The following is a 27,489-nucleotide window of genomic DNA, read 5'->3' as shown; positions in this document are numbered from 1 at the left end:
TTCTGCAATGGCTTAAGGAAGGAAAGCCAGCCAAATCAACTTGAGAAGGCTGCTGTACAGTGTGGAGCTCCAAGCCTTATCCCGCACCTCCAAGAATCATCCATGGCCAGGCCTCCACCTCCCCCCAGGGTGTGCAGCTGACGGATACTGCTTTTGCAGTTTGGTAACAGGCCCCATGCTCCCTCCTCCACTGTAGCTTCAGCTTGGATTCTGCTCATGTCACATCTGCTGCTGCTGTTGCAGCTCCAGGGGTTGCTCATGCCCAGGCTTCCAAGACTCTTTGTGTTTGTGCCAGGCTGGAGGCAGGCTGAGGCTTTCCTTCTCATTCATTTGCTTCTCAGGTGTGAAGTCAAGCTGTCATTTGGCAGCTCCCCAGTAAACCTACATGATCTTTCTCTTGGCAGAAGGAGAGAGCTGTCAAAATGTAAAGGAGAAGGTTGTCCAAAGATGCTGCTGGGAGTTTAAACTTGGATTAGCAGCACCAGAGTGTAGGGAGGGGGAATTGTGTCATCTTCTCTCTGTGCCCTTGTGTGCCACCAGGCCTGCTTCCAGTGGAAACCCGTGAGAGCCCATCTGCTCTCAGATCTGCACTCAGCATCAGGAAACCTCCTTATGGGCAGCTCCCACCTGTGGGTCAGGCACCTCTTGACCTCTCAAGGGCTCGGCCTGTGGTTCTTAAGGCATAAGAAAAAGCATTATCTGAAACACATGCACACAGCTGTTCACCAGAGTAGCTGGACTAACCTGTCTGCATAATCAGGTGCTTGTTATCACAGCATGTTTACATTTTAATAGGGTACTTATTTATGGATTTAAATTTAAACCTGAAGAGTCCTTCTGTCAGGATAATGGCCATTCTATAATCCTCTGTATACATACAAAAAAATAATTAGACATAGTGTTTAAATTAGATCAACTGAATCCAACTACCACTTCCCTAATTTTACATAAATTACTTCCCATCTGTCAAGTAATGTGCTAAACTAATTTTAAGTTTTTATATTCCCTCAGCCCGAATTTATTACAAGCTTTAACTTCTCCAATTTTTTCTAATCCTTTTGTGCAAGATTTTCCCTTATATCAATATCTTCAAGACTGAGAAGCAAACACATTTTTCACCTAAAGGTGCTGTTCAAACAGCCACCAAAAAATAGAAAGGCAAGCAGTCCAGAGACTTTAAATTGGAGGTCAAGATCCCAAAGCATATGGAGGCCACTATTCTTCCAAGTTCTCTCACATGTCATGTTTTTACCTCTGCCAATCATTCAAGGGAGTCCCCTCCTCACAAAAACTTGCACAGATGAGCCAACCCATTGGTTATATGCAATCCTGCAACTGGACACTCTGCTTGGGTGTCCCACACGTACAGTTTGAATCATCAATTCTTTATTAAAGTAATAATGGGGTACCTCAAAGGCCACCTATGTTTTGCACACAGTAAGAAATCACAGTAAAAGTGTCTTCCATTTTTGTTGCTTTACAGAGAACTGAACAGTACAGACATCACATAAGGGGTGCAAGTAAACATCCTCTTTGGAGAGATGACCAAGTCAGATCTCGGACAGATCCTGCTGCAGGTTTTCAGTTCACTTCTTTATATAACTGTGCACTAGTTTTATGAACATTTTTCCTTTTATCTTTTTCACTCTTTGTAAACAGCAGAACAAAAGCTGAAAATCCCTGTGCTGCTGCATCACATGGAGCTGAGCAGATTTGCAGCTGGATAAAGGACAAAGGACTCTGGCACCAAAGTTTTGGTCATGTGTACTGATGATATATAGGTCCATGCCCTTTAGGAGGAAGGTAGCATTTACTGGAGGGATGAGGGAGGGAAGGAAAATTGGGCAATTGAAGAAAATAGTCTGTAACTGAAGTATGTACCTTCACTCCCCCAATAGAGACATAGTCTTCACGCTTGCCTCACACAGTGTTTGGGTCTGCCTCTACCTGGATAGCCACTCTTTGCCAGTCTCATAATCCAAAGCTTCTGAAGCAAACAGCAGTTTATTTAACTCCCAGGGCTATTCCAGAATGCTGGGGTGGCCTCCCAGCACAGAATGCAGCTGTCTAATACTGCAACAATTGGTGTCAGGATCCAGAGGCATCTTAAACACTCAACCTCCAGTGCTCACTGTAAACCAGATTGAAAAACCCACACACCCTGAAAAAACCCACACATCCTCCTGCTTCCTCAGGCATTCAGCAATTTGCTGGGCAATCAAGATTATAGCCACAGATAACCTCTCTGCTTATGAGAAACTGCAGCTGGGTAAAAGGCTTGCTTCACAAAGGTAGGAGAGGTGACTGATGGAGCAGCTTCCAACTCATGGAAGTGTTTTCCCTAACATTGCTATTTCAGAACCACCTAGTGCATGACTGACATCTGATACCTCACAGCACCTCCAGAGAGGAATAGGACATGTTGCAGAGATTCAGACCGTCTGTTTGAGGGCATGTCTTGTTCCAAATCCCAAGCTTTTTTCTAGTTTTCTGCTGAACTTTCTTTCAACAGAGCACTGTGTGAGGACAGAGCCAGTACAAGGGGAGGTACACTCCCAGGAAGCAAGAGGTCAAGCCAAATAGGAAAAATAATTACCTCTTTCTAACATTTCAGACTTTAAAAGAAAACAAGCAACAAATGGCCTCAAAGAGAGGCCAGCACAAAGCATAGTTGCTCATCAGTTTCCTTCCAAGGGTTCAAACGACAAGCATTCAGGGAATAGGGGAGGAAAGAACAGCTCTAATTTGTTTTTCCTGCTGGTATTCCTTCTCTAAGTTGCTAACCCAGACCAACTGCCAGTTCTTTTCCACTCTGTCCTGACCCTGTGGCATCCCCCAGGTAAGGTCTGATACAGCCACTGAGCCGCTGAAGGGTAGTTAATGCTCCAGTACAGCACATACAAAAATTCATCCTCTCTGAACTATTGATTCTGTCTCACTGTTACTGACCTACTGATGCTTTTTTCACACTTTCAAGTTTGACCTGCAGCAGCTGCAACAGTCAGAACCATTCTCTGAAGTCTTTGTTTCTTCCTGAAATTAAAAGTTCAGATTTTTAGGTACTCGCATAACTCCAGGAACTTGCACCCTGAAGCTTTTCTAATCCTGTTCTGTTTGTAATCCTGCTTTTGCCACGTAAACCACTTTAAAAGCATTTTATGACTTTGCATATTCTTAGGAGCCACCAAACCTAATGTGTGTTGTTTCTGTAACTAGCATAACTCTCCTTTGAAGAGGAAGCATAATTAATCACATCTTTGAAGTCATCTTTCCTCCTTCTATCACACACCTGGACAAGCAATCCCCTTTCCAAAGGCTGTGAAGGCAGCCTCTCCTTGCACAGCTTCTCTTCACTACTACTGTCTGCATCTCCCTCCTCCTCCAGCTGCTCTGTCCTCCTGTTTGGCAAACATACAGGAGCATTTCAGCCCTTTCTCTCACCCACAGCTAATTTTGACAGTATGGTAACACAAATCTCAGTGATGCAGTACTGCCTAACAGGAGGTGGAGACTGATGGCTCCCCATGGGCGCAGTCGTTTCACCCACCTGAGTCTGAACCCAGTTTGACAGAAATATTTATGCACAGAAGGCAGCCAGGCCTCCCCACACGTCTCCTCTGAGAGGGAGCTTAAAGGCTTTATTTATTTCAAAGGCAAAAGCATCTCTGAATCATACAAGTGAGCTTTTAGCAGGAACAAGTTAAGAACCTAAGCTGTGCCCATCCTGCTGTAAACTAGTCAAAGTTACAATCTCTGCACCCTGGAGTCTATGACAGGACTCAAATGATCAGCTGCCATGTGTCAGCATGCAAGGTTTGATCTGTCCCACACAGGTGTAAGAAATTTTTTTTCCATCTTTATCTATTTAGGATTGGGCTTTCCAGAAAACATAATGGAGGATTCACATCCCTGAATTCAAATGGAGCAGGGTAACCTAACCTATTTTGCAGATGACAGCCTTAGCTAACAAGATTCTAGTGGGTTAGGACTGAGCTGGGTGTGCAACTGGGCTGTACAGCACCTTAGGACATTGGTTTCAAGAGCCCCTCTGAGACTACTGCTTCCCCAGCTAGGAATGGGATTGCTGCAGGAGACATTCCTAGGGTGAGGGCAGAGGGGAATGACTGGAAGGCCACAGGCTGGTCACTCTTCACCTAATGGGAGTCTAGGGTATTACTGATGGATAAATAAAGCTGAGCTCTGGTAATCAAAGTAAGCGTACACATCTGTGCAGATACCTGGCCTCACATAAAGATTTATTTGAATCAGGAACACCAAGGCAATTCATCCTCTCTTAACAGCCTCATTCCCTGCTCTGTGTGCTCAGTACCCATGGTGCTCAGCTATGCAATCGTTCCCCTCCTTCCCTCTCTGTGATTTCCTGCAGCATGTAGTTGCTAAATATAATCTGACAGCTTACTTTCTCTGGTCCAGAGCCTCAACATCCATGCACTGCTTCTCTGTGCCAGAAGCTCTGTTTTACAAGTCAAACCATAGTCTCCCTCCCAGCTCATATCAAAAATGAGCATATCTTCAAGTCTTCTCTCTTTCTATATCCAGCATTGTTGGAATGGGCTCACACAGCAACTGCAGTAGCACATCCCCCAAAAATCTAGCAGCCTCAGAGCCACACAACCAAGAATTAATTTCTGCAAATGCCAGCGAGCCCTTAGCTCTATAATCAGTTCATCCACTTACACTAGTTCCAGTTTGCCTTAATTCTAAGTCTCTTTGAAGCCATCACACATGTATAATTTCATCAGGTAGTGGAGCTCTCACATCCAAGTGGTACCTTACTACTTTTCTGCTCCTTTCTGCCTCACCAATGTCAAAAGGTGCCATATTCCTCTAGTGTGCACTCACTGAGATGTCACTGAAACCTGTTTTCTAGATGTATTTCCTGACCTATTGCACACCAAATCTCAAGGCCAAATCTCTTAATTTTATTAATTCCAGAAAAATCTGATCCTTGTCAGTATACATGGCACTTCCAATGAAAGATGTTTTTTAGCCACTTGTTAGTTGTGCTCCTTGATTCAGAAATCCACAGCTCATTAGAAGACTGTTGTTTAGGTGTGTACATCACTAGGATAAAGGGATTATTTCAGGGCACAGACTAGCTATCATCTCTAATATGTAGGAAGAGGAGCAGAAGAGCAAACACATACAGCTGGTGCGCTTTTGCTTCTTTGTTGCCAATCTGATATTTCAAGCTGTTTTCATACAAAGGAAAAAGCAGAATGGAGAAATCTTTATCTTAAAAAAATGGCTGGGAGCTCAGTGAATTCAGCAGCTCTCAGGATAAAATACCCACAGTACATTCCCCCTGGCTGCCTCCTCAGAATCCAGCAGTATTTCTCACAGCTTTCCATTAACCACTTTTATTATCTGAACGTCTGCCCACATGAGTAATTGAGTGAGTCACATCAGAAAAAGACTTGTGGAGTTTTATGAGGAGACTGTACTGTAAAATTTTTTGAAATCACAGTTTAATTTACAGCATGAAGATTTTTAGCTCTGGTGACAATTTGAAGACCAATGCAGCAGTAGTGGGAGAAACAAACACAGAGGTGATAAGGATTTCCAGTTCTTGAAGGTAATTGAGAAAATGTGATTGCTCAGCTCAGTTTTCCACACTGGAACAGTACAGCTATAAAATATATAAAGGCTAATGCATGATGTATGCTTGCAGTATTTTCATCTTTACTATGTAAAAATCACCATCGAGCCTCCTCAAGCAAAAAAGGCATTCACTGTGAACTACAGTGTATATACAGCAACAGACTCTACCTGCTTATCACTGCTGGGATATGAAAGCAGAGGCCAGACAACTCCCGTATAATTTCCTTTTTTCTTTGCATTATGGCAATACTAGACTTGTAAAGACATCTAGGTGTTTAGTCAAGTAGGTGCTTGACTGTTTGGGAGTATTCAAAATCCAAGTATCCAAGCAAATCCAAAAACTTGGGTTCCAACAACAGAAAGCCACAACTAGAATTTCAGTGCAGCTGAGCCAGACCAACATATTGGACAGTCAATGGTATTCAATGCAATTGTACAGCATAAATAATAGTCATGCAAAGGACTGCAGAACCAGGCCCATGGCTGAGCTTAATTTAGAGCATTCTGTTAACAAGCAATCAATCTGCTTCCTCCTTTAGAACAGTACATCAAATCCAGGTGCAGGGTCTGTCAAATTCAGTATGAATTCTGCACAGCAGAAGAACAAAGTGCTCTCTCTGCTCCCAAATATCTCGCTTATCAATGAATGTGGGGTGGCTGCAACCATTGGTTTCCCATGATACGCAATGATGTATTCTTGCAGGCATCCCTGTCAGCTCCTGTTGGCTCTCATGGCTCACTCTACTCCTCCCCAAGCACCTGCTGCTGGAAGGTTTTATCAGTGAAGATGTAGGGAAGTTGATTTTAGTCTCTTAGATCTGAGCCTTGCTTATTCTGTATCAGGTCTTGGCCAATATGAAACAATGCAGCCAAGCACCGATTTCCACACTTTTGACAGTATGAATTTGACTTTTTTAGACACCGTTATCTGCATCCTTTCCTTCCCCCTAAAAGATAAATGGCCAAATATGACTTACTTATTTTCTCTTATTCTTGCAATAGATTTTTGTTCCTTTCCTGGATTCATGGCCAAGAGAAGTTTGGTCAGGAAAAAAGTCTTAATGGGTGAATCGTCCCTTCTGTTTTCTGTATGACTATTCATTCCCTCCCAGCCTCCCCTCCCCAGGGTTTCTGAATACAAAGTACTTTAGGAATCATTTAGTCTATTGCTGAAACATGGGCTCTGAGCTAGCAGGTACACAGCACTGCTGGAGTATCTTTTTCCATCAGTTAAATTAAAGAACTGAATCCAGTTGATAGCTGGGCTCACAAAGCCCTCTTTTAGAGAGGATACTCAGGGCCTTCTGCTGTGAAGCTCTGAAGGGAAGATGATCACTTTATCCTTGCTGCAGTGTCTGAGTCACCACTGAATTGGAAGCAACTGTTTAAAAAAAAAAAAAAAAGCAGCCTTTTTTGGTGAGACTTCAAAGTTAGCAGCCAAGCAGGCACAGCATTGGATGTGCCAGGCTCGTGACTGAGCTGACCTGCCTGGATGCCAGCAGGGAGGTGGGAGCAGAGCATGCCAATGCCCGTGAGTTGCTTTGCACTGCAGAGACTGGAGCAGAGAAGCTTCAGAGAGGTTCAGAGGTGGCCCCAGCACTGCCACCCCCATAGCAAGAGCAAGCATTCTGTGTGTCACTGGAGCATCACTTGTCCAACTACAGGCATGTTTCACTGTCATCAAAGTAACCAAGATGCTCACCAGGAACATCTTTTAGCTGGTTTCTCTGCTCTTTCAGTTCTGCATCCTCTCCTCTGGCCAAGGCAAAAGGCCTCAGCTACCTCATCACAACTACTATCACTTAACTGTACATCAATTAAAATTAAGATTTTTTTTGCCAAGTTACACTAGTTTTAATGTAAAATCCTACAAGATTTGTCCTTGTGACTTTTAAGTGGTCTAGCATTGATTTATTTGAACTACTTTTCCCATTAAAGAGATGATCAAGTGCTTGCACCAAAGATGTTGGAGCAGATATAGAACTATGACTGATGCTTCCTGCTCCTGGAAGCAGGCTTTCTTACAGGAGCATTAAGATCATAGAAATCACACATACTTCATTTATCTTGGGAGCAGGCTCCTCAGTAAAAGAAACCAGAATGACCTGAAAAGTAGGGGGAAAAATTCTTTCCACTCCAGCCCTCCCCCAAATCTTTTTGTGGGAAACACAACTGTGTTTCTGATGCTAAAATTCACAGATTTAAAAATACTTCTCTTCAAGGAATGTTGCTATGGAAACCTTTACCGTGTCTTCTTCCCCACCCTCCATATGTGAAGAACATTTTCTTCGTCTTTCTTTTTCCTGCATGTGGTAGTTCCTCTTCTCTGTCTGCTACCACCAAAACCCTGGCATTGAATTCCAAGAGATGTCAAACAGGCCTTTTGTTTAGTTGAAAAGTCATTGCTAAAACCCACTACCAAGCTTAACAACAAAGAGGTGTCAAGATGGGTTCTCTCAGGCTCCAGAGAAATGCCTGGAATATTTTCTAGCCTAAGTTCTTGCTTTGGACAAGTGGAAAGAACAGGAGCTGCCATGGTCATTAAAACAGTTTCACTTCCTGGTAGCATAACCCTTAAGTAATGAAGATTTTCCTTTTTTTCCCGAAGGTATTCAGGAAAGTATGTACCACATTCCTTTTGTCCCAAAGCCACATGACAATCTGAGCACAAAAAGGAAGTCAATAATTGACTATGCAGGTGAGAGAGTGTTTTCCCAATTTGGACTGCCAACAGCCCCAAGTTCATGTAACTGCACAGCTGTTGGGGAACTGGCACAACAGCTGCCCAAGGGACTTCAAATCAGGAAATATCCACCCTGCCCTATAACCAACATTTACTTTTGCAGCAAGTAGGACAGAAATTGCCAAGACCATCCTTTCTATGTAATAATGGAAAATAAAACATGCAGCCCTAACTCTGTGGTGCATGCCACAGCCACTGCCAGCAAGTCCTTAAACTGCTGGGAACAGAAGGATATTACTATTATTAACAGTATATTCATTTGCAATGGTGCTTCTGTATGTAGCTTATGTTAATTAAAATGTAGAGATAATGGCATTCAGGGGTGTTTTGGAGGCAATGGGAGGCTAGATCAGTAAACTGTCTGCTCTGCTCAAAGTTGCTAACAACTGCCTCACCAGCTGCCACCAGGACAAGGGGCAAAAGTAAAAGGCTTTGCCAGTCATAAAGAACATTAGCAATGGCCTGGCTGCTCCCACTACCTGTGCTGGCTGCCTGCTTCTGAGGGCAGAAGGTTGCACAGGTGCAGAGATACACTTGGACTCTTAACTTTCATGAGTTTGCAGCTCTCTATAGAAACTTGTCCTACAGAAAGAGTCTAAGGAATGAAATGACAGCTTTTCTGTGTGCTTTTCAAAACCATCCTGTCAAATTCGTAAAGCAGCTTGCTGTTGTAGAGCAGGAATATGAAGCATAAAAAAGCAACAATTCCCTATATTCTAGAAGCAACCTCCCCCTCTTGGCTTTCTTCCTAGACTAAGACATTTCTTTGCAGTGCTTGCCCAGATCCCCACATAACAGGCAGAAGGTATCTCTGGACTTTATACACGTGTGTGGGTCTGGGCAGCACTGACAAACCCCTGTGCCCTACTGAGTGGGCTCCTGAGACTGGTTACCTCCATCAGTGCAGGCACTGACTCAGGCTTTTCCCCGGGCTGGCATCAATAGTGCTGTGCCCACAATCTTGTGACATGGCTAGCATAGACCCCCATCCCAGCCATCTTCTCTCCTCACAAAATCTGCAGGAACACAACAGTGTAGAAAATTTAAATCCCTGTCAAATGCAGCTGGTGTGGCCCTAGGGCTCAGAAGTTAGTTCTTGTAATAGAAAGGGGAAATTGGCCAGAAGTTAGTGGGAAGGGGACACACCCTATGAGAACACAAATCCTCCTTAGGAAACCAGGCACAGCAAGAACCAGTGCATGCCAGACAAGGGGAGAGGGCAGAAATGGGAGAAAGGTGATATGCCAATCTTCAAATAAAAACAGATTAAAACTTCCCAAGAAAGCTCTTATTCCATGAACATTCCCATACAAAAAAAGGACTTTGCTGCACAAGGATCCATGGCTGGGCTGATGAGTGTTGCACTAAACTGCCATAGTTGGGCTGTCTGAAGTGACAGACACACATAGAGCAAGGAATGGAAACCTACAGACTTCAGCAAACAATGTGGCTGTGACCTCAGTGTCACTCCCAGCAGTGCATTACAAATGCCTGAAAGTGCCTTACCCCCCTCCTTTCCCTCCATGCTCAACACATTTCCTTAAGTTATAAATCAGGGTGGTTTTTTGACAGCAGTTTTGAGCAAACACAAACTGATCATTTGCTTTCTCCAGCACACTGAGCCACATTCTTCTCCTGTATCAGTCATGGACTCCTGTAGCAGGCTTGATCACTGGTCCAGACTGAGCACAGCCTACGGGTGCAGGCTAATGGAAAATTCGTAACAAATTATATGGAATCACTCCTGGTTTTGATTCCTGTAACTGGAGAAGGGGCTGTTGCAAGGCAGTTTGATCAGCTCCAGCAAGGCAGAGAAATGCTGTAACAGAAATCTGGACAATTACACTTGGGAAGCTTTCCTAGTGTTTGAAAGCATCACTCCTAAAGCAGGTCTTCATCACCCAATTATATTCCTTGTCCTGTTCCTAGCAGGGACAATGCTATCCCACCATATTTTCCAAAGAAGGCAATAACTTAGTCTTTGTTTTGCCTCCTCTGCACATCCAGGAATGTTTTAAAATTAAATTCTTTACCACGCTGATTTTTCCAGAAGGTTTGCGAAACATCTGCAACCTTCAAGAAAAATAGGCCTTTTTGCATAGCAGTGAAGCAAAGGCTAACATGAATTGCCATCTGGGGACATGACCAACCTTTAGTGAAGTGGAGGTCAGATTAGCAAGAGCTTTCTTGCAGTTCATTATAAAAATCAATGCAAGAAAGACAGGAAGCTGAAATGCACAACTCTCCTTTTTCTGCCTAACATCTCTGTATCACTTTTCCCCAACAGAAGCTACACTGGGGGGCATCTGAATCTCCACAGCTCCACCAAAAGCAGATCTGGTATGTTAAAGCCAAGAGCAGAATTGTCTTTGTCTGGTGCCTGCAGAGGATGGCATCAGCTGTTAACCCTGTAAGAGCTGACAGGATTGCATTCAGGCTGGCACACCTCAGACAAGAGTAAAAACATCTTTAAAAGAGCAGCAGATTTCCTGACCTGGAAGGTACTGGTTAAAATACCATCATCTGTAGAAGTAAGAACTGCAGTTACCAGTTACATGTACTCTGTCTCCACAAGCAATAAAAGCAGCTCTAATGGGAGGCACACACTCTTGGCCTGCTCTGTGGTGCACAGGCAGCTGTGTATGACTTAAGCAGACACAGCTGCAGGCTGAGAAACCCCTCACCTACCACCACACAGCTGCTGGCTGGGGAGGGGGCTAGGAACTGGAAATAAAAGAGAAGTCAGGTGTATGGAGAAAAGACTTACAAAGATCAGATAAAGAGAGAAATATAAAAAAAAAAAGGGAAGAGCCAGAACAGGAACAGTAAGTCAGATGGCAATTACTCCAATGTGATGATGGGGTAGGAGGTTCCTGCCTTGCAAACCATTCAGTGGGGCTCTGAATGGAGCTATCCTGTGATTGGCAAAAAAGAAAGGAAGAAGCAGGAAAAAGCATGTGAATATGCAGCATTTGATGCTTCTTTGGCAAGCATACATTTTGGAGAAGGAAGAGGATTCTTTGAAAGGCTTTTAGGTTATTAAGTACAACATTTATCTGGAGCCCTATGAAATCAGCACTCTCCAGTATTTGCATAACCAGTCTCATACTGACCCAGTGTTGAATAAATTGCAAGCATCTGTCAATTTCTGATGTTGATTAGATTAGACACTGCCCTCGGAATTGTCAGGATAGACTCCCTTTCTTGGGGCTTTGTTCTGTGGTTTTATTTAATTTCATTTCATTATATTATTACTGATGCTTCTGTTTTCTCAGGGGCCAAACCAATTTTATTCCTCTTGGTTTACTAGCATTTCTCAGTCATTCTTTTTCTTGCAACCCCACAGCACAGCAAGATTACACAGCATGAGAACTAGTGGTGCTATTCCCACCCCACTTTATTTCTCTCTTTCTCACACTCACACATACTTCTCACAGGATATATCTGCTCTTCCTGACAGATATAGCTCAAGGGAGGGAAAGACACTTTGAATAAAAATACCTATATATAGAGAAAGGCTTTGTCCTTGTGTCTTCAAGGTCTTATTTAGCTAGGATTCAGGAAGAAGAATTCCACTGAATAAGAGGGGCACTCTTACCCAGCTCTGGCTGCTATTGGAAAGAGGCTGGGTTAAGCAGAGCTCTGGTCCTTGACTAGTTGAACATTAGTTCGTACATATACCACTGCAAGATTTTGTTGCTTCCTTGCAAAGGTTTGGCCAGAGATCCAAAAGCAAATATAAAAAAGACATGTAGATTAAATCTACTTTAATAATACTAATGGTTGAATTAGAGAAAGTACCCAAGATAGGCATGAGGTTAAGAATATGGAAGGTAAAAAAAATCTGGATATAAAATTCCTTGGCTGAGTAAACATGGTGCCAGTATGATTCTCATTAAGACCCTTACTCAGAACTTCACTGCTGTCACTTTTAACCCCTTGTTCTGTATTCTCTTAGCTTCTCTTAGACACCGTTATCCAGGCTTCCTCCTTTGGTGAGGTTACCAGTTCGTATTTTGCCTCCATGACTTGTCCTTTCACTGGGTGGAGATATAGTTTCCTTACCAGGACACTCAGCAGAACTGTGGCCACCATATAGGCAAACCTAAGGGAAGAATCAGGAGAAAAGAATAAAAACCTTGCTAAGATGTAAATTTGCCAAAGGACAACAGCCAGCTTTGACAGGTAGTCCCAGCAGTAACACCAAGATGCTGGAAGCACCTTCTCTCCTGTCTGCCACAGAGACTCACTAAGACCTCCTTCCCCATGCTCACCTCAACTCTGGGCACTCCTGGCTCCCTGAGAAACCCAACAAGGAGAGGTTTTTCATGGCTAATTCCTCATTGAATCTGTCTGGGTCAAACCTATAAAAGAAGGAACACATTAGGGTTTTCTGAGCAGGCACAGCATCCTTTCCCCAGAAACACGCATACACACACACAAGTAAAAAACTGGAAATGGAGAATCTCACTAATTTGTTCTCTCTGGGTCATTCCACACAAATGTATGAAGGCAATTGTGCATCCACTCCATCAATGTTCCCAGCTGGTCAGCTGTGTCCTATCTTGGTCAAAAATGCTGACAAACTGAGGTAGTGTGATACAGGGCTGGAACTAATGTTCAGTACACAGCTGAGCTGATGCTGTTACCTGCCCTCTATTCGATTCCAGGGCACACACAATCTCATTTGTCTCTCCCTCTCTCTCTGCCCCTCTGAGTCCCCTCCTTTTTCACTTCCAAAAATATTTCCCTTTTCTCCCTGCCCCTCACCCTTTCTCTTCAAGCAGCTGGTGTGTGTATGTGTATGCGCTGGGGGAGGGAAGCCAGTGACTCATTCAAGTGAGAAAAGTGGTTTCCAGCTTTAGGATGGTAAAGGCTGTGAGGAAACTATTATCCAGGGCTGGCATGAGTTAAAACAAGGGAAACTAATAAAATAACATTCAATTTCAATATTAACCCCCATCTAAACACAAAATTTAGTGGACAGAAGATGGTTCTCTTAAACATTTCTGATAAATTCTTCAAGCCTTCATTTCCCTGCTTAGACATCCAAGCTCTGCTTCTAACAAGGTGAAAGGGCATGTGGGTGCTGATCCTTAGGAAAAGCAGTATCAAACTAAGATTTCCCCTGAACTAAAGTGAAAATTACAGATTTTGTAATAGAGAGAAAATGCAGCTGCCTAGCAAAAAAGCAGGGGGGGGAAAACAGTGGTTTTGTATAGTAGGTGGGTGAAAGGATCACACAGCTGGTCTCCTACTTCTGTCATGGAAATCTTCATCTACCTCAAGCTAAACCTCAACCCCAGCCTTCCTGAAACAAACATACAATGTTCATAGCAGTCCTCACTGTCAGTCCCATGGGACCTCAGCAAACCTGAATGCAGTCATCACCTACCTTGGGAGGCAATCCCTGTCAAGGTGCTCATAGACTGCTGCCTCAATCCCTGACCCCTTTCTAAAAAGTGTAATTGCAGGAGAGGACAAGTGCTGTTTTAAAGGCTCTGTTCTTTCTCCTGAATCTCAGCTGTCCTCTCTGTCTAGAATAACTGACCCACATTTTTTGCAGCCCAAGTGAAGTAAATCAGACACAGGTTAATATTTGCCACCTGGAGGCCACAGGAAGCTACAGCGACTTTTTTCTTTAACCTCCAAAACACTGGCCTAGATCCACTTCAGTTTTCACAGACAGACCAAAATATTGAAGTAGCATTTCCCTTCACCCTAAAAACCCACAACTTTAGACTGACATCTCCTCCCTTGCATATTGTTTCATGATGACAAGCCATTCAAGCCACTGTTTCACAGAAAACCTTCAAAAGAAGTTACCAGCACTAGCCAGGGAAGCTCTGTGTATAAGCACAAAGAAGTTTTTATTAAACCCTAACACATACATGCACACAGACTGGAGCATCGAAGGAACTGGACTTTAATTGCCCCAAAACCATGCCCACAGAGACAAACAAACCCAGACCTTCATAAACTGATTTTCTTACATTCTCTTTCATCTCCAGAATCTGCTTAAGGCAGGCCCTGGAGCACAAAAGGCTGTGCTGTAAGATCTAATTTAACAAAGCAAAGGAATTAGTTGCAATTAAAGTCGATTCTACATACTTGTATGGTGACGGCCAAGATGAACTATCCTGCAGCATCACACCAAGAGCATAAAGCACAAGTGTCTGCAAAGAGAATTACAACACGTCAATGCAGAAGGAAATGCACAATTGAAAACACCTCTCGACAGTTCTCTTGACAGTGGATGATGATTATTCCGTAGACTACTCATATTTAGGTGGATTAAAAAGACAATTATGCAGTATTCATCTACAGATTTTCATAATCCATGCCCAGATGTTAGGATTTTAACTTCTAAGAATCACGCTACAATTGTTGGTGGTAATAGAGGGCGTGACCCCATTTCTCTACGCTTGCTGAGATGTATGTAGGGACTACTTTAGTCTCTGGAAGGGAAGGTGATACGATGAGTGATGTGATGAAGCCTGGAACAATGCTCTTTTATGCATAACTGAGCCCACAGACCCCTTCAAAAGCTTACTCATCCCTGGTGGAGCCAGAAGCAAATCTGCTCAGCAAGAGAACATGAATTTGCAGAGCTTCTCCCACAGATGAACTGCAGGCAAACTTTGAGCTAAACTGTACTTTCAGATGACCGAGCACCTGCTCAGGTTCAACACTGTCAAAAGAAATGGTCTTCCTGCCTCTCTCCTGGTATGGAAGAAGAAGGAACAGAAAATTCCCCTACAGGAAAGGAGAGTGGCCTAGTGCTCCCAGCAGTGCCCTACCTCTTTGGGGATAGTATGTTGGTCGACTCTGCCCTCCAGCTCCTGCAGCTGTGCAGCAATGGGGGTGAGCTTTGCTGTCCGCACTGTCTCACACAAGACTTGTCGACAGTACCTGCAACCAGCAACCCTTGGTTAGTGTAATTCTCAGGGTGAAGCTTGTCCACATCTTTGTGGCAGCAAACAGAGTGGAGTCAACTGCTGTATTTAGAGGCACTTCTTTTTTTTTCTGACAAGGAGTCTCAACATCTTTGCAAGAAGCATTAAGTCTCATTAACAGCTTTTACAGAAGGTTATCGGAATCCCTCTTCTTTCAGATTTTAAACCAAACTAAATCTGCTAAAATGCATAAACACACCAGCCTTTTCCTGGACCTTTCACTCACAAAAGAAGCAACAAGAAAACCACTCTCTCAATATTCCTTTACTGAAACCCTAACACTAGTCCAAATACAAAATGCACCTGGTTGCACCAATGTAACAAATGCAGAAAACATAAACTGCTGACCATGTCATGACCAAAACATGGACTGCTGACCAGTCATCATTATTTGCAGCCCTTTGAGAAGTAGATTGGTTCACAATTTCTCTCTAAATATCTCTATATCCAACCATGAAGATGACTGATTACCTCTACTACTTCTGGAAAACTAGTATTGAAACCAAACAAGATAGTGAGCAAAAATTTTGGCCTGGCAGCCAAGGGCACTGATTCTGTCCTTTCCTCTGCTGATGAACCTAAAGGGTTTCCTACAGACACCCTACAGTGAACACCTTGGTCCCTGTGTCTGGAGTGCCTGCAGATTCTCTCTGTCCTGCAAGACATCCTGGAGGTTTGGTCACTTCCAGAAAGAAAAAATGGAGTAAGTAGTTTTTGGATGCCTTCTCCTGGCCTAGTGCAGGCTAGGCATCAGACTCCACATAAAACAGCCACCACATGACACAGCCTTCCTCTGCATTCCTTCTATAGGACCCACCTGAGCTGCTCAATTTTCTCAAGTGTAATTGGTCCCTTCCCCAGAACACGGTCCATCTCCTTGTAGAGATTCTGCTGAACATCTTCTGAGGTTGTCAGGAAATAGACTGCCCAGGTACACACTGGGGAAGGAATCAAGACAAGACTGGACCCAGAAAATTCAATCCTTCACAAATGCCATTCAGTTTTCTTACTTCTTGTATTTTTAACATTACTTTTTGGCCTAAAATAAGGTCACCTCTGTTCACAGCAGGCAGTGCTGATTCTGTATTCAGTTGTAGGAATAGAGGCTGAACTCCTGTGTAACAAGAGTCCCTGCAAGCTAAAATTCTCTTTCTGATGCTCTGAGGAGCTTAGGGAGCTGTGCAGGACACTAAAGCACTCAGCCCCACAGCTCTGGCAAAGGGATCACACAGCCCAACAAACCCTGAGGAGTCAGGGCTATTACACCAACCATGCAAATGAAAGGCTAGTTTGTTCAAAGCTTTAGAAAATTCCTTCATTTGGGGGTCTTCCATAGCACATCTCAGGCAAGTGCTCCAGCCAGCCAATGCATGGGGCTCCTGAAGGGAGCACTCTGCAGATGTTAGCAAGCACTCGTCCCCCACATCTATTTTTTGAGGGACTTGAGATTATCTTCAGTAGCAGAGTTAGAAAAAAACCTTGCATAAGAAATAAGTGTGTAGGATGCAGCTTCCCTAAAGCTACAAGGAAATGCTTCTAGCTCTCAAAAATGCCTATTCATGAGAACGATCTAGAATCTTGGACTTGATGATCCTTGTGGGTCCCTTCCAACTCAGAATATTCTGTGATTCTGTGAATCCATGTTGATTCAAGCCCCTGAAAATTACATTCTTCCTGGAGTACCTGGAGACGGTATTCTCTGGAAAGAGTATTACCATAGTTGTCTGATTTACTTCCCATATTTTTTAACACCTAGATGCATCTTGGCAGTTTTCTTTGGAGTCCCAGCCCCACTGGCTGAGGTACAAGGCCAGATAATCATCCCTTTATAATAAAGTATTTTACAAAGCTTCAGTTTGTATTTTTATTTGTTTGGGGTTTTTTTTCATAATCTTTGCATAAATCCCAGAGTAGCTTCTTTAAAAGTCCTCCATACATGGAACACACCTATCCTCCAGAAATTCAAAGCACCCCAACACACGCTAGCACTCTAAATTTCTTCCTGTGTGCCTGAAACTATTTTACAACATGATCTTTGTGGCTTATTTATTTTCGTGTTTTTTTGAAATTTAGCACCAGCTGGCTGGGGTTAAGAATGCAAGCAAAAAGCAATGGGGAGAAAGTCTAAGGTTCACCCTAAGACTAGGAAGGTTGTCAAACCCAGCTTAGGTTCAGCTCACTAACTGTGAGGCTGTGTTAACAGTCTGATGTAAAAATTAGCTGCTTCCATATGTCCGTAGCTCAGGAGAAAGAATGATGAATACAATTTTTTATTAGCTTAGGGTAAGTCTCATGTCATTACACAGTTTTTGGCAGCTGAGTGTAAGGATGGGAAGTTACCTACAGTTACTGTACTTACAGTTAGCGGTGATTACACATCCTGCCAAAGAGAAAATCATTGTATCTTCCAGAATCTAGGAAAGAAAATCTACGTCAGGGAATGAAGTTCATAAGACTGAAAAGAGAAAAAAGAAGCAGCACACTCTCCACTCAAGCACATTAAATCTCTTTAGTGCAGAGAGCAGGAAATACATCTAGAAGACATAAACTGAACTCTCTGTAGAACTTCCACAGGCATTGCACGAGACATGCTTAATATCAACGTATTTCTGGTTTATAAAAATAGCTACAAAGCAGTGGCAAGGAAATCTACCAAAGTCTAATGCAATGAAACATTGCAGGAGTGGAAAAAATGAACTAGAATCCATGCATTGGCAAAGAATCTAAGCTAAGATGCAAAAACTTATATTAATCAAAGGCTACAAGGTAATGAATTGCCCATCTGGCAAAACTCCATTATGAGTAAGGAGGTAAGAGCTGCACAGACCTGCTGGTCACTCAGGCTCCCCTGCAGCAAGGTGTCTATAAAGACATGCCTGTTGAATGATCTGCCTCGGCGCTCTTTTGTAACCTTCCTTAAGATGGATTCCATCTCCACCAGAGCTTTGGAAGAAAAAATAAATGTTTATTTTAAAACCTGGTCATCCTGGTGCTGCAGAGAAGCAAATCCGTCTCTCCAAGCAGATTTTCAGACCAGCTGTCCCTGCTGGGCTCACTTACAGAAGCAGCCTCTGTTACATGTTACTGTCAATTTGGAAGGCAGTATCCCCCAGTTTAGCTGAAAATGCAGGAACCAAATAACACAGGTTGCCTATAAAAAGCCATCCTTACAGGTATTACCAAGGTGTATACCCTGTGAGCTGAAATCATGTAAGGGGAAGATAAATAATGCTGTCAAACCATCAGAGAATGTACTTCATCAGCCCTGAGAAAAATATGTAGGAGCCACACAGCTCTGGTTACATGACCTGCAGAGCTACAATTACCATAGCACCAGGACTGATGGAGCCCCTTTGGCCAGGGGTTCTGCAGGCAAGAGGATGGCTCTGTGCTAAAAAGACTGCAGAGACAGAGAGGAATGGGAGGAGAACGTGGGAAGATTTTGGCACAGAGTCCACATATCTGAAGATATGTGAATCCCCAACTCCTGGTGACTGCTGCGGGAACCAGGGGGAGTTAGGGATCTAGACATCATTTCCTGTCTGGTTTAAATGACCTGCTGAGGACTATCCAAGAAACATGGAGTGGAAGCTGGGTCTGAAACTCCATTTATCAAGGCCTAGTTCAGTTCCTTTGTTTTAGAATTACCTTCCTTTCTCCTCTCTGCATAGGAAGGTCAGCAACACTCAAACACCAAGGCTCACTATCTGGAGTTTGTGAAATTGTGTCCTCATGCATCATCACACTACAACTCAGGAAGAGAGTGACCACGAGAAGAACCCATTTCAACGGGGCAGAAGTTGTGCTCAAGTTCTGAAACCCACAGAATCAGAAGTATAAAGAAGGAAAGAGTGGGTTTGGAGGATTTACAAGCAAAACTTTAGTTCCAGATACAATCTACTTTAGTTTAGCATCTTATCAATCAATACTGAAATGGTTTAAGTAAGACAACCTAGAATTAAAATAACTTTCTATAAAATATATGAGAAACAAAAGTACTGCTATAACAGACCTGAAAGTCATGTTATCTTGTAAGAACACATCAGAGGCTATCTGATGATGTGTCCAGGAAGGTGTATCCAACAAAGCAGCACCTCTGTACTTGTGTCTTCCAGCCTGTGAGTGACTGGCAGTCTCTCACCTAGCACAGCTGCTTGCCTCCAAGACAAGTCAAAAGTGGACACTAGGGAGAAAAGGAAGGGAGGAAGCACACCCTGATTCTTCCCCTCTATCACTCTCCAGACTGGACAGACCCTAGAACTAGACCTGGAACTAGAGTTCTAGTCCTGTGACTTCTTGCACTTGCCATTTAACTCCAAAACAATGACCTAATGTGAGAGTAAGTACAATGTATCTGGTAGCTTACGGCAGGAGGAGAAGCTCTGAAGAAAAGCCACAACAACTGGGCAAATGAAGTGCTTCCACATGCTAGCTAACTCCTAAGTATTAATCAGAGTAGGAGAAAAACTGTAATTTTGGGAGAAACCTACCATCTTCATAGTGCTTCTTCCTAGTCATGTTTTTGTCAAGAGACCCATCCAAGAAACCTCTTCCAATCTCTGACCAGATCTGGAAAAAGGACAGAGAGAACAGCACCATCACTTACACAGGCTGAGACTGCTGGGACTATTCTAGTCTTCCCTACTCAGGAAAATTAAAACATCAAATAAAACTAAGTCTTCCTGTCAGTATGGAACTGGTCTTTTCTTTAGGACACCACATCACATTTCAGACACTATGTCTATGATAGCTGGATTTAAGCTGAAATTAAACAACTGCAATTACAACTGTAGGGAAAAGCTATGGGAATCTTAAATTGGTGAAGGAACTGTTTCTTTTCCACCCTATCACAAACATATTTAACGTCCCAACATGTGGATACAGGTGAGATCTCAGAGTTTCCTTTCTCCACAATGTCAGAGAGCCTTGAGAAGATCTTTGAAAGGGAGAAGTTCCACTGTCAGTCCCAACAAAGTTTAAGTGACTTAGGTCCCAAAGACCTCCCAGCTGTCATTGGATCTGGGTTCCTGATCCCCATGGATCCTTTAGAAACACCTCAGACTAATGACAGCAGGATCAGCAGGAGGATCTTTCTCACAGTTTCAGCTTGGGACAAGTGAGGCGGAGTCCTCAAGCTTGTACTTTAAAGTCGCAGCAGTAGCTTGTACTAAACTGTACAGATACAAGCTCTGTGTTTTTAGTTTGGAAAAATTTAATAGGAGCTTTTACGTCTCTTTAGTACACTTACTGCATCATGGTGCCTGCGGAATCGGATGACTTCCCGGTCATCTTCAAAGCTGCTGCCCATAGCTGTCTGTGTGACAGACTTCATGGCAAAGCCCAGCATGTGCTGGCAGAGTGGCACATGTTGTGCCTCAGGGAGAGACAGCCATTTGGCCAGCAGCTCTTCTGACAGCTTGAGAGGGAATGAACCATTAGTTAGCAGTAACACCAGCAGTCTATTTACCAAACACACCCTGGACAATTTCCCACCCACTTCCTTAAGGCAGATCACACTTCCATGACTATGGAATAATGCTAAACTCTTTCCAGGTTTCTTTCCATGGTTAAACAGGAACATTTTAGCCTCCAATCTTCTACTTCTTTCAAGGCTTTCCCCCAACAAGGCAACCCTACCCTCCTCTCTTGTTCCCTCTGCCACAATAGGAAAACAGATCATATTCTGACTGCTGGACTAAATCAACATCACTTCTTTGTGGCCCCAAAAGCTGGTTCCTTGCTCGATCCTTGTGTTCTGGGAAATATATCTAGAATCCAGATGCTCCAGTATCTTTAACTGCATCTGGTATCTTGGCATAAAAATTAAGCAAGCTCAGCCCTTCTCCCAACCACTGGAGCTAAGAGAACACAAATATTCACACCATGAAAGGCAGAGGCTGTTTGCTATCTCAGATGCTTATAGCTCCAGCATTAATTTGAATGCAAGTCCTTTAGTGATCATTCTCACTAAAACTTCCCCTGTGAGGCACACAGGGATTCTCTGCTGTACTAAGGCAGTTACCTTCTGGATGAGAGCAAAGTTACTTTGCAAGGACTTGGTCACACTGTTCTCATACAGTTTTCTCCTCATGTGGCTCTCTCCTGTATCCCCACTCAGGCTGGACTGGTACCTCAAGAGGGATTTCAGCATTGTCTCAAAGGGATCCACTGAAAGCAAACAGAGGAAACATCATTCAAAAGTCACACTGCACAGGGCTGATGAAAACAGCAGCCTCTTTAATCAGGTACTGCTACTTCTGGGCAGTGAGCAAGGTGTGGCTCCCTCCCCTGGAACAGTCTCTTTGGGGCGTCAAGTTTCTCCTGCTCAGTGTGAGCTGGTACCTCACTTTTTCTGGGGCTGATTGCCGTCCTGCGATCAGCTCCCCACGCAGAGTTTGCCTGCTGGCTCTACCAAGGAACTCTTTAGTAACAGTGCTTGTTCCCCATTTGCCAGTTCCCAGCTGGTTCTGCCATCTACTTGGTGACAAGAATGCGTGTGGTCCTTCCCCTTCTCCTCCAGCCTGACCAGCAGTCTCTTTAGCACATTCCCCTTCACATCTGGTGTGCCCTCCTGCCTGAATGTGGATATGCACTCAGGACATACCAGCTCACGACAGACTTAGCCAGAGGTTGCTCTCTGCGCTCCTTCCCTTGTGTCACAGACCCAGCAAACCTTGTTAGGTAACCTACTGCTCCTGCATGATTTCTCTTGCATGCACCGAGTTCCCTGCTGAGGAGCTCTTCCCAAACTAGCACCTACCTGTCTGCCAGGGCTGCCTCCAGCTTAGAAGCTCCTACAGCAAACAAACCCCAGTAAGCTACAGAATGCTTTCTACTGCTAATCACATTCTTTCATCTTTGATCCTTCCATACAGACACTTGCATCAGTGTACAAACTAAACAAAACTACGTCACTTCCCTATCCATGACTCATTTCAGTTAGATTTTTAACTGTGAATTTCATCACCAAAGACCTCTAATAAATTTGTTAAAGGATATTAGGTGTCAATGCAAAACTGTGCAATACAGCATGGCATATGTTTTTCCCTTTCTGTAAACCTTTTAGCGTGCCTTGTGGAACTGGCAGAGTCTTTAAGGAACTATCTGGAAGCAGCAATCAGGGTTTTCAAGAAGGATATTGTCACTGTTTATCACAATCTGTTATTTCTCCCAGATGGAGAGTGAAACCTCTAAGGCATCAGAAAACATCAAGGCTGGGCTAGACACATATGATTTTTACCAGCTGTGGATGTATCTAGGATTCCCCATGGAGACTGGGGTCTCATTATGCTACTAGGCAAACTTACACGAAGAGAAAATTCCCACCTGCAGAGGACTTACTACCTAAAGACATAAAAGCAGCTAACGAGGCCAGAGGCATGAATATGGTAATCTTTCCCAAATGTTTTTCTCTCACATCTTTTCTCTTCCAATGTTTTTAAGCTCTGCATGTCACCCTCTTTCCCACTCTGAATGACAAGGAGCATGAGCATGTGTCTTTTGGCAGAGCAGATGGCACCTGCGGCTCTCCACGTGGTGGAGGCTGTTATGTGCCTCTAGCTGCTGCTGACAATTCCTCCTCCAAGGTACTTCGTCATGGAGCTGCTATTCATGCCACAGATCCCTGCTGACTGGCACTGGCATAGCCAGGCACAATACTGGGTAGCCAGGAAGACACATGGCAGGTGGTAAAGCCCACACAGAAAATCCAGCAAGCAGAGGCATCTAGAGAGGCTGGAGGATGCTTAGAAGCAACACCTGCTGAAACCGCAAAGTCTTCACGCTGCACATGAAAGAAAACTGCTGGACTAGCCATGGGCTCTGGGGTTTTTTTTCCCAATGTCCCTAGACTGAACTGGCAATCCCACACCACCAGTACACCCTCACTGTTGTGCACTCAGGGCTACAGAGCCCAAGCTGCCCTTTTACTGAGGCCTGGCTCTGCCTCTGCTGTTCAGGAAAGGGCTATTTTTGCACAGCTGTGGAAGGCCAGTGACCCCACAAGGCACAAACTGCCTCTGGAAAGAGCTCTACTCAGCCAGCACTGGCACAAACTTCACCCTTTGTCCTTGTCTTGAAAACATCTCCACGGTTACATTTTCAGCCCTCCTAGTGACAAATATCAAAATTTCAACTGTTCTTTTCACTTATACAGAAATCTCCCCATTCCAAGAACCTCAAGAGTGCTGTCCTGGACACCAGTGCAAGTAAATATAGAGAAAAAAATCTAACTGAGATTGAGCACAGCTAAACATCAGAGATAGAAAGAACCTCTGAACCTGCACACTAAAATACTCACAGAACAGCAATGAAGTCCTGCTCAGACAGACCAGGACCCATGGTTCCATCTCCAGCATTGAGTGTGCTTCTTGTTCATTGTCCCAACCCAAAAAGCAACACCAACTCAGTCGAGTTTTCCAAGTTGGTCTCTGAACCCACTGCTCCTGGCAATCCTGTATTAGTCCACTCTCTTCACATTCACATCGTTTGTAGGCCTGAACTGCTTCCCCAGAGCCACTCAGGGGAATCAGCAATAGCAGATACAAAGTTTTACTTCCTTTGAATTCTCCTTGCTAATTAATCTCAACCAAGCTTTAAGAGGCCATGAAAACATACCAATTTCAAACACTGCTTGAAACCTAAGGAAAAAGAGTCTCCTGGCATTGAAAATGTTTATAGCTATGAATCCAATTAGTTCAGCTTCGAGGCTTTGATGAGAAATGCATTATCTGCACTTCTCTCTCTGTCTCCAAGAAGTTTGGCCATACATATGACACACAGATGAGATGAGAGGAACCTTTGTATGTTACTTGGAGCTAAATCCTGTATCTCAGCCTTGGAAACCAAATGTCAGGTATCCATGAAGATGGATGGTGGCCTCAGGCACTCCAGCTGACTGAGGAAGAGTCACATGGCTTGGGTTTTCACGTGGGGCTGAAGAGTCAGGAGCTGGATATAAAGCAGTCCACTGTGGGCTGTCTCCTGTCCCACAGCACTGTGTGCACAGAAGAGATACGGGCAAGACCACATCTCCAATAAATCTTCAAGCTGTCCAGAGCCAGTTTGTCACTGAGACCTACTACAACCCCTATTTCCACTCACCAAGAAAGGGTACAGGAAGGGCTTTGCTACAGCTACTCAGTTACTACTGTTTATACCTCAATGCTTCAGGAAATATAACCTGTAAGATTGCTCACCTCTAATAAAGTTTGAGCACTTCTGGCAAGCATCAGTGCTAAAAGGAAAGCAGCGATACAACTAACATTGCTGCTCTTCCAGCTCTGAGATCATTAAGAACCCTCCTTCTCAAGCTTGTTGCCTTTATGAGGATCCCCTCATAAGCTCTTTCTTCGTCTGGTCTTTCCTTCTTTGGCTTCTCCTGCACGACAGGCTCCACACTTCTCTGAGAGCACTGGCAGCCTTTATTTGCACTTTCTTTATTCAAAATCATGCCTGAGTATAGAGGTCAGAGCCACACACGGGACTCCAGGTCTGAATCATGCTCATTTTGTGCAAAAGTCCTCCCTTCACAGAAAATCCATGACTCAATGTATCGTTCTTTTTTCATGGCCATGTCACCCCACAGGCAATTCACACAGCCCAATTTTACTCCTCCTGTTCTTGTCCCTGCTATCCCAGCCCTCAGAGATATCCATCTCACTCTGCTGCTCTGTGCCGACAAAGGGTTCCAGAATAATGCCACCAGGGTAGGACACTAACATAATCATGCACCAAACACTGCATTTCACTTTTCCAAGACAATCCAGCTTTGATCCCCCTTTCAAGTACCAGCATTTATCAGTATCCAAGTAAATTCTGAACTGAATCCCTGACATAAACACAGTTCTCTCACTTTCCTTGTCAGAAAATCAAATTGTCGAAGTACAACATGCATTTCCCACTTATCTCCCATCCTTAAAAACATATGTTTAGCTCTTGGCATAGCAGGATACTAGGCTAGTCTGTAACTGCCTGGGTCACCTAATTTCCTGCACTTAAGTCCAGGCACTGTGATTCTCTTTCTCCGATACTCAGATCCTCACAAATTCAGAATGTTTATGAGAACTTGCCTGCGCAGGGGCCTGTCACCACTTCTCTGAGTTTTGAGAAAGTGACTGTCTGCTTAATTTCCCCCAAAACACACTTGAGAGCATTCAGATCTTTCAGGGTGGTTTTCCACCTTCTGGAGTGTCGTCGTTATCCACTGTGTCTTGCTGATCCTCGTTAACTCCCACTCCTTTCCCAGATTGTCACCATTTCTTTTTTTGATTCTGTCAGGCAACTGTACATGAAGCTTGCCCCTCCCAATCCCAGCATAAAGTGAGCTGAGATATCTGCCTTTGCCTGAAGACAACCTACAGGATCAGGTCAGAGGTATGCACCCAGCACCTCAGTTAACCTTGTAAGATAAAAACTGGGAGAGCAAGAGAACAAACTCAAACATCAACTGAGTTAAATTATTGAGCGTGATAACCTTAGGAAGAAAAATGCCCACCTAAGATGCTTAGGCCTTAAATTTAAATACTCTCCCATGACTAAGACAGTCAGCTCAGCTACCAGCACCACCAGCTACTTCCAAGACCATTAAAGGTTTTCATCACAAAATCCTACACACCAAAAGAAACATGAAAGGTAAAGAACTTCTCCAAATAATAGTTTGAAAAACCTCCATGATGAAGCATACAAGGCAGTTATCACAAACTAGCAGAGCTGTTTTCAGACTTAATTTAGTGACATTTACCCTCCTAAACTGCATTTCAAGCTGCTTTTAAAAAGTATGTCAAGTGGCTACAGGATGTTCACCTTGCTCTATCAAGTGACTAATAAGCATGATGCTTTCCCTGGATGTTTGCCTGTAGAGAGATGGTAAAAGACACAAGTGTACTGATTTCTTGATGGCCACTGGACAGCAGTAACCCCTGGTCACTGCTACTCAAGTCCAGCAAGAAGGACCAAAGTCAGACCTGAACCATGTCACATACAAGTCTCATTTTCTTTCAATGTAGAACAAAACCCCGACTTCCTTTGATGCCCTTCCTTTGATTCCCAGCAAGGCCAGAACAAATGGACAAATGAACAAAAGACAACATAAAAGACACTTACACAATCGGTTGGGGTTAATATGTTGCTTCAGGAGATCAATGGAGCCAAGGCTGACAACAAGACGCCTTCCAAACCAGAAGGAGACCAGTGGCCCATATTTCTCATGAAGGTTCACAAGAAACTCATGTAAACTGCTGCTGACAATGATATCTGGCAGGTTGCCATCCCTGAGAAACACAGAGAATATATGTTTATGAATAGCATCCTCTGCCAATGCTGAACTTCATCAATGTGGAGGCAGAAACCACTTACTTTTCATCAGTTGGAGCCAGCCCAGGGATACCTGATGCTTGCCTAGATGCCTAGAGTAAAAGGAAATGCATCAATCTACATGAACTTCAGATTTTATACAGGTCCCACAGCTTTCCAGCAGGAGAAATGAATTTTCCACACCAATACTACTACATTACTTACAAACATGGAGCAGAAGCTGGATATGCTACATCTGCAGGCTTTAAACCTGCTAAGCCGATAAACCTCAAGTGTGTGCCTGGTGCCACTGGCTAAACCAGGATTATTCATCTGGTTAGATGAAAGATGTCTGCGTAAAGGTTTAAAGGGTCAAGTTTGCAGTGTAGCATCTTACACAGAGATTCGCCCCGGAGGCCTACAAAAATGCAAGGCGAGCAGACCGCGCCTGTGGAAAGCGGGATTCGCTCCCGGAGCACGTACAGCGGGAGGAGCGCCGGGGGCGCGCTGTCCGGGAACGCCCCGCCCGGCAGCTTCTGCCGCAGGCCTCTGCCACGTCCCGCCGGGCCCCGGGCTGCGGGCCGGGGGCACCGCCCGAGCCCAGGGGCCGTGGGACGGGGCCGTGGGACGGGCCCGGGGCTGTCTGGGCCCCGCGGTCGCTGGCTCTCCGCCAGCCTGCACCGGGGGCCGGGCCGAGCGCCCCCCGCCCCATCGCCGGCAGCATTACCGGGTACAGGTAGAGCACGGCGCCCACGAGGATGAGCAGGAAAGTGACGGCGAAGATGGCGAAGTCCAGCATGGCCAGGCCGCGGCGGTGCAGCGAAGGCGCCTCGGCCCCACCCCGGGGCCGCCGGCGGGGCAGGAAGGGGCGGACCG

The 27,489-nt window shown here is 44.3% G+C and overlaps 1 protein-coding gene across 1 annotated transcript; it reads right to left on the bottom strand.

Moving 5' to 3' along the window:
• Positions 1-1,375: 1,375 nt before the first annotated feature.
• Positions 1,376-27,455, bottom strand: CYP20A1 (cytochrome P450 family 20 subfamily A member 1). Its single transcript, XM_005519866.3, has 13 exons — positions 27,341-27,455; positions 26,677-26,726; positions 26,425-26,591; positions 21,344-21,489; positions 20,570-20,737; positions 19,812-19,890; positions 18,149-18,264; positions 17,681-17,735; positions 16,139-16,259; positions 15,166-15,277; positions 14,477-14,541; positions 12,640-12,729; positions 1,376-12,470 (listed from the first exon to the last, which is right to left on the bottom strand). The coding sequence occupies exons 1-13, from the start codon at positions 27,410-27,412 to the stop codon at positions 12,320-12,322; spliced, it is 1,392 nt and encodes a 463-aa protein (XP_005519923.1). The 5' UTR covers positions 27,413-27,455; the 3' UTR covers positions 1,376-12,319.
• Positions 27,456-27,489: the final 34 nt, after the last annotated feature.

This window comes from Pseudopodoces humilis, chromosome 8 (assembly GCF_049639895.1).
Source record: "Pseudopodoces humilis isolate 2021_Gansu_Grassland_sample_001 chromosome 8, ASM4963989v1, whole genome shotgun sequence".
NCBI classification, from domain to species: Eukaryota; Metazoa; Chordata; class Aves; order Passeriformes; family Paridae; genus Pseudopodoces; species Pseudopodoces humilis.
This window is presented reverse-complemented; position numbering and strand designations above follow the sequence as displayed.